This window comes from Opisthorchis viverrini (assembly GCF_000715545.1).
Source record: "Opisthorchis viverrini unplaced genomic scaffold opera_v5_128, whole genome shotgun sequence".
Lineage (NCBI taxonomy): Eukaryota > Metazoa > Platyhelminthes > Trematoda > Opisthorchiida > Opisthorchiidae > Opisthorchis > Opisthorchis viverrini.
This window is the reverse complement of record NW_008751782.1, coordinates 759,475-773,700: the sequence shown is the minus strand read 5'-3', so window position 1 is coordinate 773,700 and position 14,226 is coordinate 759,475. Positions and strand designations below refer to the sequence as shown.

At 46.0% G+C, this 14,226-nt stretch overlaps 1 protein-coding gene across 1 annotated transcript in view; it reads right to left on the bottom strand.

The window, feature by feature from the left end:
- Positions 1-14,226, bottom strand: part of T265_06209 (hypothetical protein) — a gene marked incomplete at both ends in the record, with an annotated part of 41,767 nt that overhangs the window by 5,614 nt on the left and 21,927 nt on the right. Inside the window, 5 exons of the mRNA XM_009171417.1 lie at positions 1,116-2,175; positions 5,690-6,631; positions 8,457-8,586; positions 9,049-12,767; positions 13,437-13,808. Of these exons, the coding sequence (XP_009169681.1) occupies positions 1,915-2,175; positions 5,690-6,631; positions 8,457-8,586; positions 9,049-12,767; positions 13,437-13,808 (5,424 nt within the window). The remainder of the gene's footprint in view (positions 1-1,115; positions 2,176-5,689; positions 6,632-8,456; positions 8,587-9,048; positions 12,768-13,436; positions 13,809-14,226) is intronic.

The following is a 14,226-nucleotide window of genomic DNA, read 5'->3' as shown; positions in this document are numbered from 1 at the left end:
TTCAAGGTGATAAGTACTGTTTGAAAACTACTTTACCCGGAAACAGTAGTAGAAGTAGTAGAACCGCAAACACTGTATCGTCCTAGGGAAATACTGAAACATATTGAACATGTAAGAGCGAAATAAATAGCTTGCTGAGTTGTAGACGACGAGCTCTACCGAAGGCACGTAAGATCATTTGTATTCCGGGGTGATCATTTGCCGGTCAGTTACACTAAGAAAAGCCGAGTTTCAGCATAGACGCGGAGACGTTTACAAACTCTGAAGACAGAACAAAGCAACAACGGTGACGTGGATATTGACAACTCGTGACCGATCAGCATCGTTGGGACCAAGTTTTGACATTTCTTTTCAAATATACCACTCCTTCGGTGCATAGCTGGTGTGCAACTTGAAGGATGGATGAGAGCTGAGATACGGTCAGTTGGGTCATGTCTAGACAGGAAAAATGGAAAAGCCCAGTTTGGGTTCAAAGAAAAAACCTTCCAGAGTTGATCCACTCCTCAATTAGCGAGTCATTCCGAATAGTGATATTGCTCCCTTGCCCTCCAAGCAGTTACTAGCTTGACTTCTTATATTGAAACTATCTTTTCCAGGCATTTCGTCTCGGTGATAATGGGGCTTCCTAACGCTCCGAAGTGGATTGTCCACACCGATAGAGTAGAACACGGCTGACAATGGCATAGATAACAGGCACCCATACACTGCACGAGCACGGCGCCACTCCTTTGGAGCTGTTGCCTGGGGTATTTTCACGCCACTGCAGTGGCGTCCAAACCGGTTACCAACGGCATTGAATACTACACCGACCCAGGTAGTTGATCGGGAGTAGTAAGAGAACGCAACACAGTACGGGCCGCACACATCTGCCTTATCTTACGATGCAGAGGTTAGAATAATTTTTCGACCCGATGAATGATGAAACACACCAAAACAAGCCATCTACTGCTCAGAATAATCATAACTGGGTATTTCCCCCAAAGTTTGTAAAATCAGATTCCCAGAAAGGGGTATCATGCAGAGCAAGATAACGAGGACTTGTGTGGTGCACTTCGAAACATTTACTATTGGTGGCCTAATAAATCAAACGAACGTTGAAGTTTACAAATACTTACCTCGTGGGACGAGAAATCAGCGTGCCTTTCAAATACCGTCACAACATGGATAAGGATAACGAAGAGGACGGGTGATGACAGAATAAACAAACAAATGAATAAGGTCTGTTGGTGCAAATGCGCGAGTAGGATGCGGGAAAATAAACCAAGTATTGTACGTAGAGCGATGCACAGGATCACGAATAGGATGTTCAAAACTAAAATAGTATTTTAAAAAAAGATGGGAGCATTTTCGTATTAGTCGCAACATGAATGTCATTTGGCTGGTGAAGATCAACCTTCAACCATGTTTCGGCGGTTGCAAAACTCGCAAGTTCTCCCCCCGCTGTCCACGGGTGCTGGGCAAGCACGTACACACACACACACAAACACGCTGGTTGGTACTATCGCATAGTGACTGGGAGGTAAACTGGTTGGCTTTGAGATGACTGGTTGCCCGAAGGACGTGAATGGAACAAAGACTCGCGCGACTGGGCCGGCTAACCGATGAACCGACCAGAACGGTCAATTTTTATTAGACAGACTGAATAGAGCGGCCTGAAATTCCAACATTTCGTGCCTGTGCTTGCGTATGCTCTCTTCTGGGTGGTGGATAATAGTGGTGGTAAAGTGGCGACTGTGGTAGTAGCAGAACTTCTGGTGTCGTTGAACGCATAGCCTGCGTGTGTTGTGCCACTGACGTCGCAGGCACGACCACACTGACTCTTTTGTACTGGTAGAACCGCTGGTAAATCTGAACGGAACAGATGTGAGATGATAAGAGACGGTGAGGGGCACCCTCTGTTAGCTTTTCTTCGAATCACACCCAAGCGGTCCAACCTTCGTACATGAGGGCTAAATTCTCAACGTCCGTTGCGGCGGATATGCACAAGTCAACTTGTTCGGTCACGGATAACGGAGTCGGGGTTGGGTCCGTGTTCTCAGCATCCAAGAGCGCTTGTGAACGAGTGGCACCACGATGAGGGATGAGCATTGGATCACAACCGGAAATACGGCTTCGAACACGACGCCAGACGTTGAGTGCATACAGATTGAGAGGTTTTTCGAAAGGTTCCAATTTCTAAAATATAGAAAAAACCGGTCACGAAAAAACAACAGACGAAAGATCTGGCAAACAATCGATGGGTTTGTTGCAAGGCAACGTTTTGCTATTGACACAAACCGTCCAGGTCGGCGGATAACCAAACAAGAAGTCCTTCGACTGGCACTAAATTTGTGTTAAATATCGCTTTGAGACTCTATCAGGCTAGAGATGGCTCAGTGGTTAGAGCGCAAATTTACTGACTGGAAGGTCCATGGTACGAACCCGACCTCTGCATCTCGACTTCTCATGTCTGGGCTTGGACAACCTGGCAGGATCCTAGCCCTTCGGCTGGCATGGCAGTTAGGCACCGAAAGGGTATTCAGCTGAACGTTTTTTTAGGTTGATCAAGAACATGCAGTGATACGTGCCGCAGTTATGGTGAGATGTTGGGACAACTTAACAAGCTATCGCAAGCAAGGGAACTGGTTGGTGCTGGCGCTTCACCCAACATTATCACCATCGACAGCATATCAGAATTCAACAATGATGCTTCGCCGCCGTAGCTCCACCCCCGTACGAACATTTCTCAAGTAGACAATGTGGTTTCTGCCGTGAAGATTACACTGCATGATGGTTCAGGTATTCATGCCAGCCTTCGCTAATCAACCTATATATACCTCAACATAATGGCAGCTTATAATCTCTGGAAATAAACTGTGCTACAGTTCCAAATTGATAGACAGACCGGTCTGTAACTCTTTTGTAGCGCTGGTGGTCAGATCACACCAGATGAAGCATGTGGGCCTACCTGATGAGCCCCAAGAAGGGCGAAACCGGTCGTGGGCTGGATTTTCAGCAGCCTTATGAGTAGTACATTACAAAGATATACACGTGGGCAGGTTGTTTAATAAACTGTTATGTACATCGGAGCTAGCTTGGATCATACAGCTGGAGGTTTTCTGAAGTGAGGAACGCCAGCCTTCATACGAAGTGACTGTTCACAAGTATTCACATCTGCTTCGATCTTCGATAAACAGCATTAGATGCAACCGCAGTATTCTGTACAATCCCGGAAGTCTAGCGAAGTGTTGGTCCGCGGTCGAACAACAGAACTTTATTCCCCCGCTTGCAAACTCTGCAAAACTTACTGATTCAGAGGCATCGGCGAAAGCTAAACGCAAGAATCCAAAAGCTGGACAGCCGCGTAATTTCTATTAATCCAATTGCATCAATCATGCCATTCCAGAAAGGCTGATCCAACAAATTCTGAATTCCTTAGTCAAGGTCAAGGCCTAACTCCCAGTGCCACTTGATGTAAAGAAAGCGCTTACAACCCTGGCTGAACGGAGGTGCTATGAAATCGATAGACAGCACCTGATGGAAGAAATATGTGCCTTTTGACCAATTTGCGGAGTGCGGAGACGACAATACTGGAAAGATCAACGGATACATAATCTATTAGACTATTTGACCACACTCTAAGGAGCGACAAACCGGCCTGACCTTGCGCCACTAGTCTTAGGAACAAATAACCGGCTCCCGAGCAGGTCTGGATGCTGTTCATGAACGTCTTTGTCGGAGAAATGCTAGGATGAGTGAAGGGTCCATTTAGCACGTTTAAGTTTTGGGATGTTTGTCAGTTTGTTCTCCGTTTACTATGGATACCGCCATTGTATCGAAGCAACTGTGGATTAACTGATGAGTATCACATAAACTGAGGTTGTTCGCCACGCTTCGAAAGGGAGTACAAACCACGCGAAAACGATCGTCATCACAGACAAAGGCATTACTGTCAAATTGGAACTCCTAACCCACAATATGTCAATAGTTTGGAACCGTTGTTACTGAACGGTACATAATTTATACAGCCTCGAAAGTACTTGTCCGCCAAATCCGTCTACTTGATTGACAATCCGGTTAAGGGCGAACGTTGATGCGGCTGTGGCTGGTAGAAATATTAATCTACGCGAGTTTCGCCCTCATTAGAGCTAATCAGCAATGTATACCCATGGCCGTGCACGGGTTTGAACTCCGCATACTGACATGCGCAGCAATGTATACCCATGGCCGTGCAGGGGTTTGAACTCCGCATATCTGACATGCGAGCAGACGTCTACTACTGCAGACGCTGGACGTACCTGAATATTCGTGTCTGAACAGACGAGTATACTCACGCTTGAGTAATGTGATTGGTTGGCCCGGCGCTCGAACGACCATCCAGTAACGGTCCTGGTTGTGTCGATCGACTGACCCATCCGCCAGGACTTCCCTGTCAGGGAGCACCACGGACGCTTGAAAACGCAACCACATACAACTAATACGAAGTTTCTTTGTCAGGTTTCAAGCGTTTGGGGCGCTACCTGGTTGAGTAGTCCTGATAGATGGGTCAACAATCGATCAAAACAACCAAGACAGTTACTGGGTCATCGTTCGAGCAACCGGGCAAACCAATCACGTCGCTGAAGCACTGACACGTTTGCCATTTCAGATGCGTCAAGCGTGTGCTGGCGATGTATTGGTAACACACCGGCCTAGCATTTCAGATGTGCGGAGTTCAAAACTCGGGTCCAGTGCTTCTTCCGCTTGGTGTGGACTCACAAGAATGGTTGCACCAAAACGGGAGGATAACTGTTTAAACGAGAGTGATGTGAGGATGAATTCTAAAATAACTACACAAAGGCACTGAGTGATCGTCACCACATAACTACACTATACACATGTAACCGGACAGATACCAACATAAGCTACCTTGTTGAACAGACACCTTCACAGTGAACACCGATATTTGGATTTCTAGTGCAGATTGTGCCATTCATTCAAAACACGTTTATAAGAACTTGAAGCTTTTGAAGGAGAAGTGAACATCCCTGTTTCAAGTGGATTATCGTTAGTAAGTTTAAAGGACGTTCAGTGAGACTAATAAAAATTGTTGGTAGTGTGAGGAGATTTCGTCCTGTAAGTGAAGCCAGTCTATGCTGAAAAGCCGAGAAGCACTGTGCTTCTCGGGACGAAATCTACACACTAATAAAAATGTCACCTTCTGGTACACCGTTTAGTGTACGGTAGATAATTAACTACGTAACGGCCCAGAGCGCACGGCTGAGGGAACACTGTTGACATTCAGTATCGTGGAAGGCGAGGACCACGACAGTAGTTCTCCTGATATTACGGAGGTATTAACTCATGTTTTCACATTCGTGTAGCGTACCCTGGGACCGAAGTAATATGCGCTTTAGCTGGACCAAAGTTTTATTGTGGCACCAAAGTAAATATGGTGCACACTGGAACAACTCTCTATTACACCCAGAGAGTTTCAAACATGAAACATCTATAGTGGGAACAAAAAGCAGAGAGAGTTTCCACCCAGACCGACAATAATCAAACTGACTGGTTGCTTAGAGATTCTATAGTCCGAACTATAGTATTTTTAGATCTCGGGCCTATTTATTATTCGAAATGACTACATCGGAACTTCGAGGGCAACTGAGGTCAATTGAACGACTAAAAATCACAGACGGACGGGTGGTGGGAAGTGTAGAAAAATACTTACAAGTTGTGTTCTGGAATCACGTGTACTAGACTCCATTCGTGGGGTTTCCGCTACGTTATCCGATGGTGTTTCCGATTTTAGCAGGTCCAGTAACGACACAAAACGGTTCTCAAGGCCTTCGAAACAGGTTTCAATTGTGTTACATAAGCGCGGATCCGACTTCACCGTACGACGAATGGCGACGAACAACGGCTGAATCAGGTCTGACCAAAATTGTCTGGCTACCAAATTGCAGTCAGCTAGAATAGACGCGGCTTGGTCAGCTTCTGCTGCGAGTTCACGTAGCTGACTGGCATTTAGCCGTTTGCGATCTAGTGTGGAAAGTATGCGGTTGGTATCCAATTGGGTAACAAACTTTGACACCTTTTTCAATAGCTGGGAAGCATTATGTGTCCAAGCCTGATGGCTTTCCAACCAAGAGGACCAAGATGACAGAGTTTCGGTAGCCTCAGGCGGTTGGTCATTCTCAGAAAGTAAGTGAACACTTGCTAACTCGTATCTACTTAGCAGCTTCACGAGCTGTCGAATGTCAGACAGTCTTTCGCATTGTAGCATTGTCAAAGTAACTCGGAGGGTATTGACAAGGGTAGAATGTTTGGTTGAAGGCAACGAGCCGGAGTCGATGAGACTGAAAGAAGTAGGTTGTCCAACATTGTTTTTCTGGGACTGACGACCGACGATGACTGGTCCAGCCGTCCTGGAGGTTGCGGTCACCAAAGTCTTTTCTATTATGGCATTGTTCGGCGCAGTTACGGACTGAGTGTTGTGTACACGCAATTCATGGCGGGTATTGTTCAGCTGCTTCAACGCATGCTTCAGTGTAATCTTGGCGGTACTAACATCAAGAGCCATTTGTTCTTTCAGAGTACATACTCCACTCGATTCCGTAGTGCAGTTGGTGGACAGCCACACCTGAGCCGGCCACTGGAGGTCATACTTCTTCTACAAAATGGATAAAAAAGATGGGTTTTTAACATGATACTTAAGATATGCGGGCGAATACTGGCTGACACATGTTCTGTGATCTCAACAAATCATCGGGGGAGAAATTGGACCAAGACGGCTAGTGATGTTAGCGGTAAGATTCGTCAAGATGTCCAACGAAAAAAGGACTTTTCCATGGATTCACTGGTGTGGAAAAACCATACAGGTTGTCAAGCGGCGCATAAAGTAAGTAGCTGCAGCTTTTCGTTAGGCATCACTGACGCCGGAATAACATTCGATGAGCGTATATTCAATCCACTGTCTAACACCACAGACCTATTTCCGGTGCGGTTCCCTCGGCAAGCAACCTGGAAAGCGAGTGCTCATTTCGAAGACCAGCTGTGTTCCCAAAGAGGTGCCTTCGAATAGCAAACGGGGTTGAATCCTGAATACAAAACAGCGCTACGTGGACCACCGCTTTTGACTGCTTACGTCGAAAGGAATCATACGAAGAGAAAAGCTGCCACAGCAGAGAATATGGTAGGGTAATAGTGTAGCTTTCACAAGCTACAGATATCTTGCCTAGCTCAGACCAAGGTCCCAGAGGCAAAACACTAAGTTACAGATACCAAAATACTGTTCAACTACAAACCGTCTACCAACTGGTCTACCGATAACAAGGAGAATAAGAGCCAACCATGGACTTGATTCCTGTCATCATCAACATCCATGTTCAACACTGATGCTTCATTGTTGTATGTAGGCCTGTACAACCAATTGCCGCCAAAACATCACTCCAGTATCCAAGAGTTATGCATTGGAGGTAAAAGTTACAATGAACGAGGCGACACTATGCAGGGGAAATATGAAAAACCCCGACCCAATGACCAGAGCGGCAAACGAAAGGAAGGTGAGCTAGAAGCATTTCTGATTATATTTTGCTTTATCCTCAAACATGTTGTCTTGTTTAACAGGAGGCAAAAGTAATTACCGTCAAATATGTACCATAGACACTGGATTGCTTTTCTGTCATGCGCCTTTCACGGTGACATGAAGTTTTATTTTCGGCATACTGGCAACGACACTAGTAAACAATTCATTCTACTTCAGCTATTCAGAAAAATTCTCTGGGTGTAGAAATCACACCTTGTTTTTTAGTAAAAAATCAAGTCCACGAACGTGACTTGTCTTGGATTACAAATCAACCACAACTAGTCAGCATCTGGCAATTATCGCGATGAGTAGGTTTGATTAGATTGTAATAATCAATATTAACGCCACTGATAGCAACATACTAGCAATAAATACTATGCTTTACTATCGTTTTGAAGAGAAAACGTCCAGCTGTAACACCCTTGTGTTGTCTGGCTGCTGTCATCCGAAGTTAGCAAGAGGGCTAAGACGGAAAGTCGATTTCGAACCGCGAACTTTGTGGTCAGTAAATTCGCGCTCTAACCACTGAGTCATCTCGTTTCGAGGACAGCCACAGCGCTATTGTTCGCAAGATAGGGGGGTCTCGTAACAAGAGCCTTTAGTGTATAGAAACCGCAACAAAAGAAATTTGGCCAAAATTGCGTTGTGAAGTAACGGATGCTATAATGGAAAACGCCTCTAGCTACTGTGAGTATTCTTTTGGCTAACCAGAGGTAACAAGTCAAACACAAGCAGCTGAATCCTGCAACCGAAAGACTGGTCTGACAAAGAAAACATCACTTTGGAACCACTACAAGGGGATAACGACACGCTTGAATTATGATGAGTAAATCAAGTAACGTGCATTGGTCACACAGATCAGACGCCTAAGTCTGCATTGGTTCAAAAAAGTTGAGACGGTAAAACTGACCTTGAGACTGAGTAGGATCCGATCGAGTTCGGTGAGCTGATCCAACACTCGTTTCTGCGCAGTCAGAGCCTCCCTAAGTTGGTGTAACAGCTGCATACAGACGTAATATGCAGAACAACTAGAGGGGCCGCTGAACACGGAAGGGAACAAGTTAGAGAAAGCGATTACACAACAGGGAAATAATTAATACAACCGGTAATAAAAAGGGATAGTTTTAGCGACCTAACTTTGAGCTCGATACGGATAATGAGTACTTGCGCTCTAACACATGATTAAATCCTAGCATTCTGGATATTTGAGATTTCAATATTACGGCGTGTGGGAACAAAAGCGCCCGGACTAGTTAGAAGGGGGAATAAGGAACTGATTGGACCAAATTAGGGATACTAAGTACAGAGATAGGGAAGCTGGCAGTAATTTTAATAGTAAACGCGAACAGATAATAACGCATCCTCAATTCCAGAAACTGTAAACTGCTCAAATAACCGAAAGGTTTACTGCCTGAAGGTGGTGACGCACGAAAATGGTGAACTGCACTGCGGTAATACGGTGCGGAAAATAACAGAAAATGAAGGGAAGTGAACAGACTTACGTGATCCTCAGTTGTTCGAAGAACTGAACGGAGCGCGCCACATCAATTAGCTTGACTGTTTCACTTTTCGATCGATCCTTGGACACTGACTCGTAATTCGCAATCGCTGTCCCAATCGTTGTCAACGCATCACGAATAGTCGAAGGAAACAGAGGCTGTGGTTTTGAGTCCAAATTCAGTTCGGATGTAAATTGAGCGGTGTCATTTGCACTGTACTGAGGCGTATGGATCCATCTGAAGGCAGCGAGACTTCTGCTCAGGTGAGTCAAATGTTTATCGGCCAGTTCCAGCTTTAGCGCCTTAGAAGCACGCTCGTTCGCTCTAGTGGCACGATTTACCAAACGATATATGAGATTCGACGCAGGGCCACGTAGATGCTGGACCCCTATCGGATGACTGACTGACAATTGCAAACCAGCCGCCTCAACAAGCTTTTCAGCTGAGGGAGTAAACAACACATCCGGCACACCGACAACTTTTGAGTTCACCAGGCGACGTACAGATATTCCAGTGTCCTCAATCAGCGCGCAGAATAGGCGGCCAGCAGCCAAACTAACAAGACTTGCCAGAGCAATGCGTGAAGACAGACGACCAAGAAAACGATCGACAGTTGCAGAAAACGGGGTTAGCAGAATATCTTGCTGAACATCAACGGACCCGGTTTTTATGGCTTGCCAGTGAGCTCTACAATCGTCCAGAATTGAGACAAACGCCATCATACCTGAGGCGTAAATCTCGTCCAGCCAGGAACAGGGATTGGATCCTGCTTGAGAACTGCATGTGCCGGAAGACTCCCAACCCCATAAGCAAGTGGCTCCTTCGCGCCATTCACTGCATCGGGACAACATAGTTGCAGTAGCCTGAGCCAATATATCGACGTAGTACCAGGCGAGTGCTGTTACGGAGCAGGTGCGGATTCTTTGAGCAATATCATCCAACTGAGCAGCAGTATTCACGAGTGCTAGATGCACCGCTATCAGAACTTGGTGCAGGCGGCTAGCTGATGGGTTTTCCGAGAGGTTACAGTTACCGAGGTATGTTCCTACAAGGTCGGGTAAGTTCGTGGGATTTGACTCTGCAAGATGTCGCGCAACAAATTTGGAGAAGTCTTCAGCAAGATCTCCGGTGACATCAATCAACGCATCAGTTGCTGCTGGTAATAGAAGTCTAATTAGATTTAATTTTAAACCAACCAGACAATGACAAACATCACGGACGCTGAGTAGGAAGGCAGTTTCGCGACGAGCGTCGGCTTCGTAACCGGCGGTAAAGTGAAACGCGCCACTTGGTTGATGATGCAGTACGCTGAACAAGCTTGTAAGGCATTCAACGAACATGGATAACTGTTCCAGGTAATTGGTTGGCTGATCATGAGCATTGTTCAACGAAACATCAACACATGCCCAGTTCTGTGGATCGGTCTCAAGGCTAAGCAGATTGGCTATCAGACCAGGTAAGTAGTCTATTAGGGCCCAACAATAGGAAGTTACTCCAACAGGACCTTGATCGTAGATGAACAGATGAAGGTTTTCCAGTTCGGGACGTATGACAGACTGAAGTTCATTGATTAGTACTGTCGGACCAGCGTCTTCCGCAACGTTGTCCCTGAGTTCCGCCACCGAACGACGGGTTTCGAGTACCGACTTTTCCAGTTCACGTAAAAGAATCGGATCAAAGGAATTTGGAGGGCGCATACATCCATGATCACTGAAGGTATCCAGGCAAGATTCCAAAGCAGCATCTGAAAGTGGTTCTTCTACAAACAGGCTAATCGTCGATTGAAGAGTGTGAACGAGTTCTGTCCAGCAAGCATTCAGAGGGCACAAAGACGGATATGACAGGTATACACGGGCAACCGCATGGTACTGTGTCAGCGCTAAGGATAGTTCGGGACAGAGATCACCCTGGGCAGCTAGCAGACTAGGCAGCCAAGTAGGATCAAGCAGCTCCCTGAACAGTTCGCGATGTTCTGAGGTGCACTGCTTCCAAACATTCACATGATCACGCAATTCTTGCTGTAGATCAACCAGTGTTTGTGAAACAGCTTCACAAGCAGTACAACGGTTCTCAGCGTGTTCTAGTTCAGTACTACTAGCGTTGGTAAGCAGTCTGTAAGAATGTTCCGTCGCGGTACAAAGTAAGGCTGATGCTCTCCATTTTTGCCAAGCGGAAAGGTGCGTGATTACCTGACCCAGCGCAGCAATAGTTGCTCCAAAATGGGGTGTGTTACCGAGCTCCAGAAGCCGCGTAGCCACAAGACCACTGTACAAACGACATTCAGATTCGATTCGACGTTGTTTACGTGTTCGCGTTGCCGACTGGTGCTTGGTTGTCGTCCAACTACCACCGCCAAGATAAGCACCAAGGTGCGTAAAATCGGTGATCAGCATGGATGTCGATTTCTTTGTTTGCCAGTCGATAAGCGGATCAATCAAAAATGCCTTCAATTGAGTGAGCAAAGGGTCCAGAATCTCACGGGCCACACGCAACGTTTCTTCGGCGGCAACTCTAAAGGAACCACGACATTGGTTGCCTTGTGCGACCGGGCCCAAGGCGTGGCGTATAATTTGTGTAAGCCGAAATGGTACTCTTTCAGCGACCCGTAAGGTACGTCCTTTATCAAAACACACATTATAATCTATATGAATCAGGTGACCCGTAGTGAAGTCAACCAATAGATTATCCAAATGTCGATCACCCAAACCAACAAGATAACCCAAACTGCTCATCATTCCGGCAGAACGCGCAAAAGTGCGTGTGGCACGCCACCAAGCAGCAAAAGACATGTTGGCTGCCCAGAGCTCGCGTGACAACAAGTCCGGTGGTGTTTCTGACTCCAGAGACCTCAACACTTCTTTCAGCGTCTCCAGCGGCCAACTGGAGCGCACCTGAGACTGGTAGGGTACGTTGGCAGCCAGTAGCAGATCTTTCAATCGAGCATGGAATAATTCTCCTGGCCTTGGGACACTTACTGTCAAACTGGGTGATTGGGATGGGACGGTATCACCGTCTAATTTACTAGTTCGGATTTGCCAACGTTTATAGAGACCAAAGAGAGGTGCAGCTCCCTGAACCATTTGTAAAAGTCCGGCTCGTACTCCTAGTGGTGTAACTGCGTAGGTTCTGGCGCAAATTTGACTGAATTGTTCCGTATCCATGGTTGGACGTCGAGTCATGGCAAGGTTAACCAGTTCGAACAGACGCATAATCCTATCATCCAGTCTGAGATCTTCCAGACCTTTGAGCAAGTACGGATAGGTGTGACCATTCTGTGCACGGAACAAAAGTCGTTTCGGTCGGGTTTTCGTGGGTAAAACGGCTACTCGACTGGACAAACTAGCTGACTCCAAATCAAATCTGCCGGGAAGTGGGATGCTACTATTGCTGGTGACAGAATTACTAACGTTATACTCCTCTTTGCTATTGATATGAGGTATTGTACCAAGGCTGCCAAATTGCATCCGGGCTAATTGCGGACTGAGATGATACAGACTCAGACTAAGCGTGTTGCCCAACGACGTCTTGTTTAGGGGAAGCATGTCCACTCCCAGTCGACGGGAAGTCTCAGTTGGTTGCGCTCGAGGATTAAGACGACTGGCACCTGGTGAGTGATGAACAGTGTGTAGTTGGTTCATCAATTGACGCATCAGAATCAAGGGTAGTTTGGCATCGTTGAGGTCTGTGGGGTTGACTAGTGATTCGCGAAGTTCCGACACGATCTGAAAACGGGTGTAAAAGAGTAGAGATTCAAGGGCGGCGCAGAATAACCAACAGTCAGGATTTCGAGTGCTAAACTTCTATGGTGATGCTGGACATACGAAAACCACAACAAATCGTTTCTTTTGATATGCGAGTGGCAAAGTCACATATATAAGACTTGAACTGTTGATAATTAATAAGGATGAAACAGCTGTATAGCTGTTTTCAACATAGATTAGCTTCAGTTACAAAATGAGATCTTAATCGAAAATTTCCAAATCTCTCCTGACTGATAACAATTGTCCGAAAATCAAAAAGCAAGAAAACTTTCATTCAGCTTCACTATGTGGATTAAGGCTAGTATGCTGTGTACGAAGCTCTGTTTGCTGGTGCCTCGCTAGAATATAAGAACAAGTTTTGTCTCGAAACTGATTGTCAACCTGAAGGTGCGTACGACATGGTAGCTGATACATAACCTTGTGAAGCAGAGCTGAATATCACTAATGGAATTCAAACACGATATAAAAAGACAAAAACAAGAGGGTCTCGGCAGAAAAAAAACGGGTGTCGTTCCGGTGAAAACAGCTTCAGACACATGAGCATTCGACCGAAATACCGATACTGCTATCAGGTGACAGTCGTTAGTTGGATCAGAAGACACTGTGAAACAATAAGAGAAAAAGGCTTACAGGAGCAAACGTCCTTTGAAACCACTCCTCGTGAGGGGTTTCTGGCTGTACGTCCAAAGTGAGGGCACAGAGTTGATCCAGTAAGTCTGATGTAGGTTGGGTGACGGATAAGTACTGAGTTGTCAGTAAATTTTGCAGCAGATCTACAGACTTTTCCTGCTTATGGAGATGTAACAGCTCAGTGGCAGTACGTAACCCATTTGATGACATATCACCAGCCACAACGGACGAAGGCGGTAGTACAGGAGTGGGGAGGGCGTGATTCTCCTTATCCGAGCTCTGAAGCATGGCATCTGAGTCACCGGAAGAATTGGTATTGCCCGAATCAACGAATTGTAGAGAACGCTTGATTTCGGATTCGAGTAATGTAACCTAGCCGGAAAAAACGCTATTGATAAGCAAACTGGAGCAAAATGGCAAAGGAAAGCAGCGAAAAATATATAGAAGCGGAGACGTCCAGTAACATGGTCAGAACATTGTACGGAGGATGTGGTGTTTTTTATCCACTCGCTGTTAGGATAACTGCAAGTAGAGAGACGAACAAGTGCAAGTTGATTGGGTCTAACCGATGGAATCCCAAAAATGAAGCACAAACGGATCCTCAATATTTGACAGACTACACTTCTTCGTTCTCTGTTGGGAAAAAGATCTTGGATAAATTCCAGCCAAGGCTATGACTTTGGGAAAAATACCTCATTAGAACCTTGCACCAGAGGAATCTGCAATAGAAGTGGGAATATCATCATCATCATCATTGTCAGCTGTAATAACCGCGTACTCTCGTACAGTG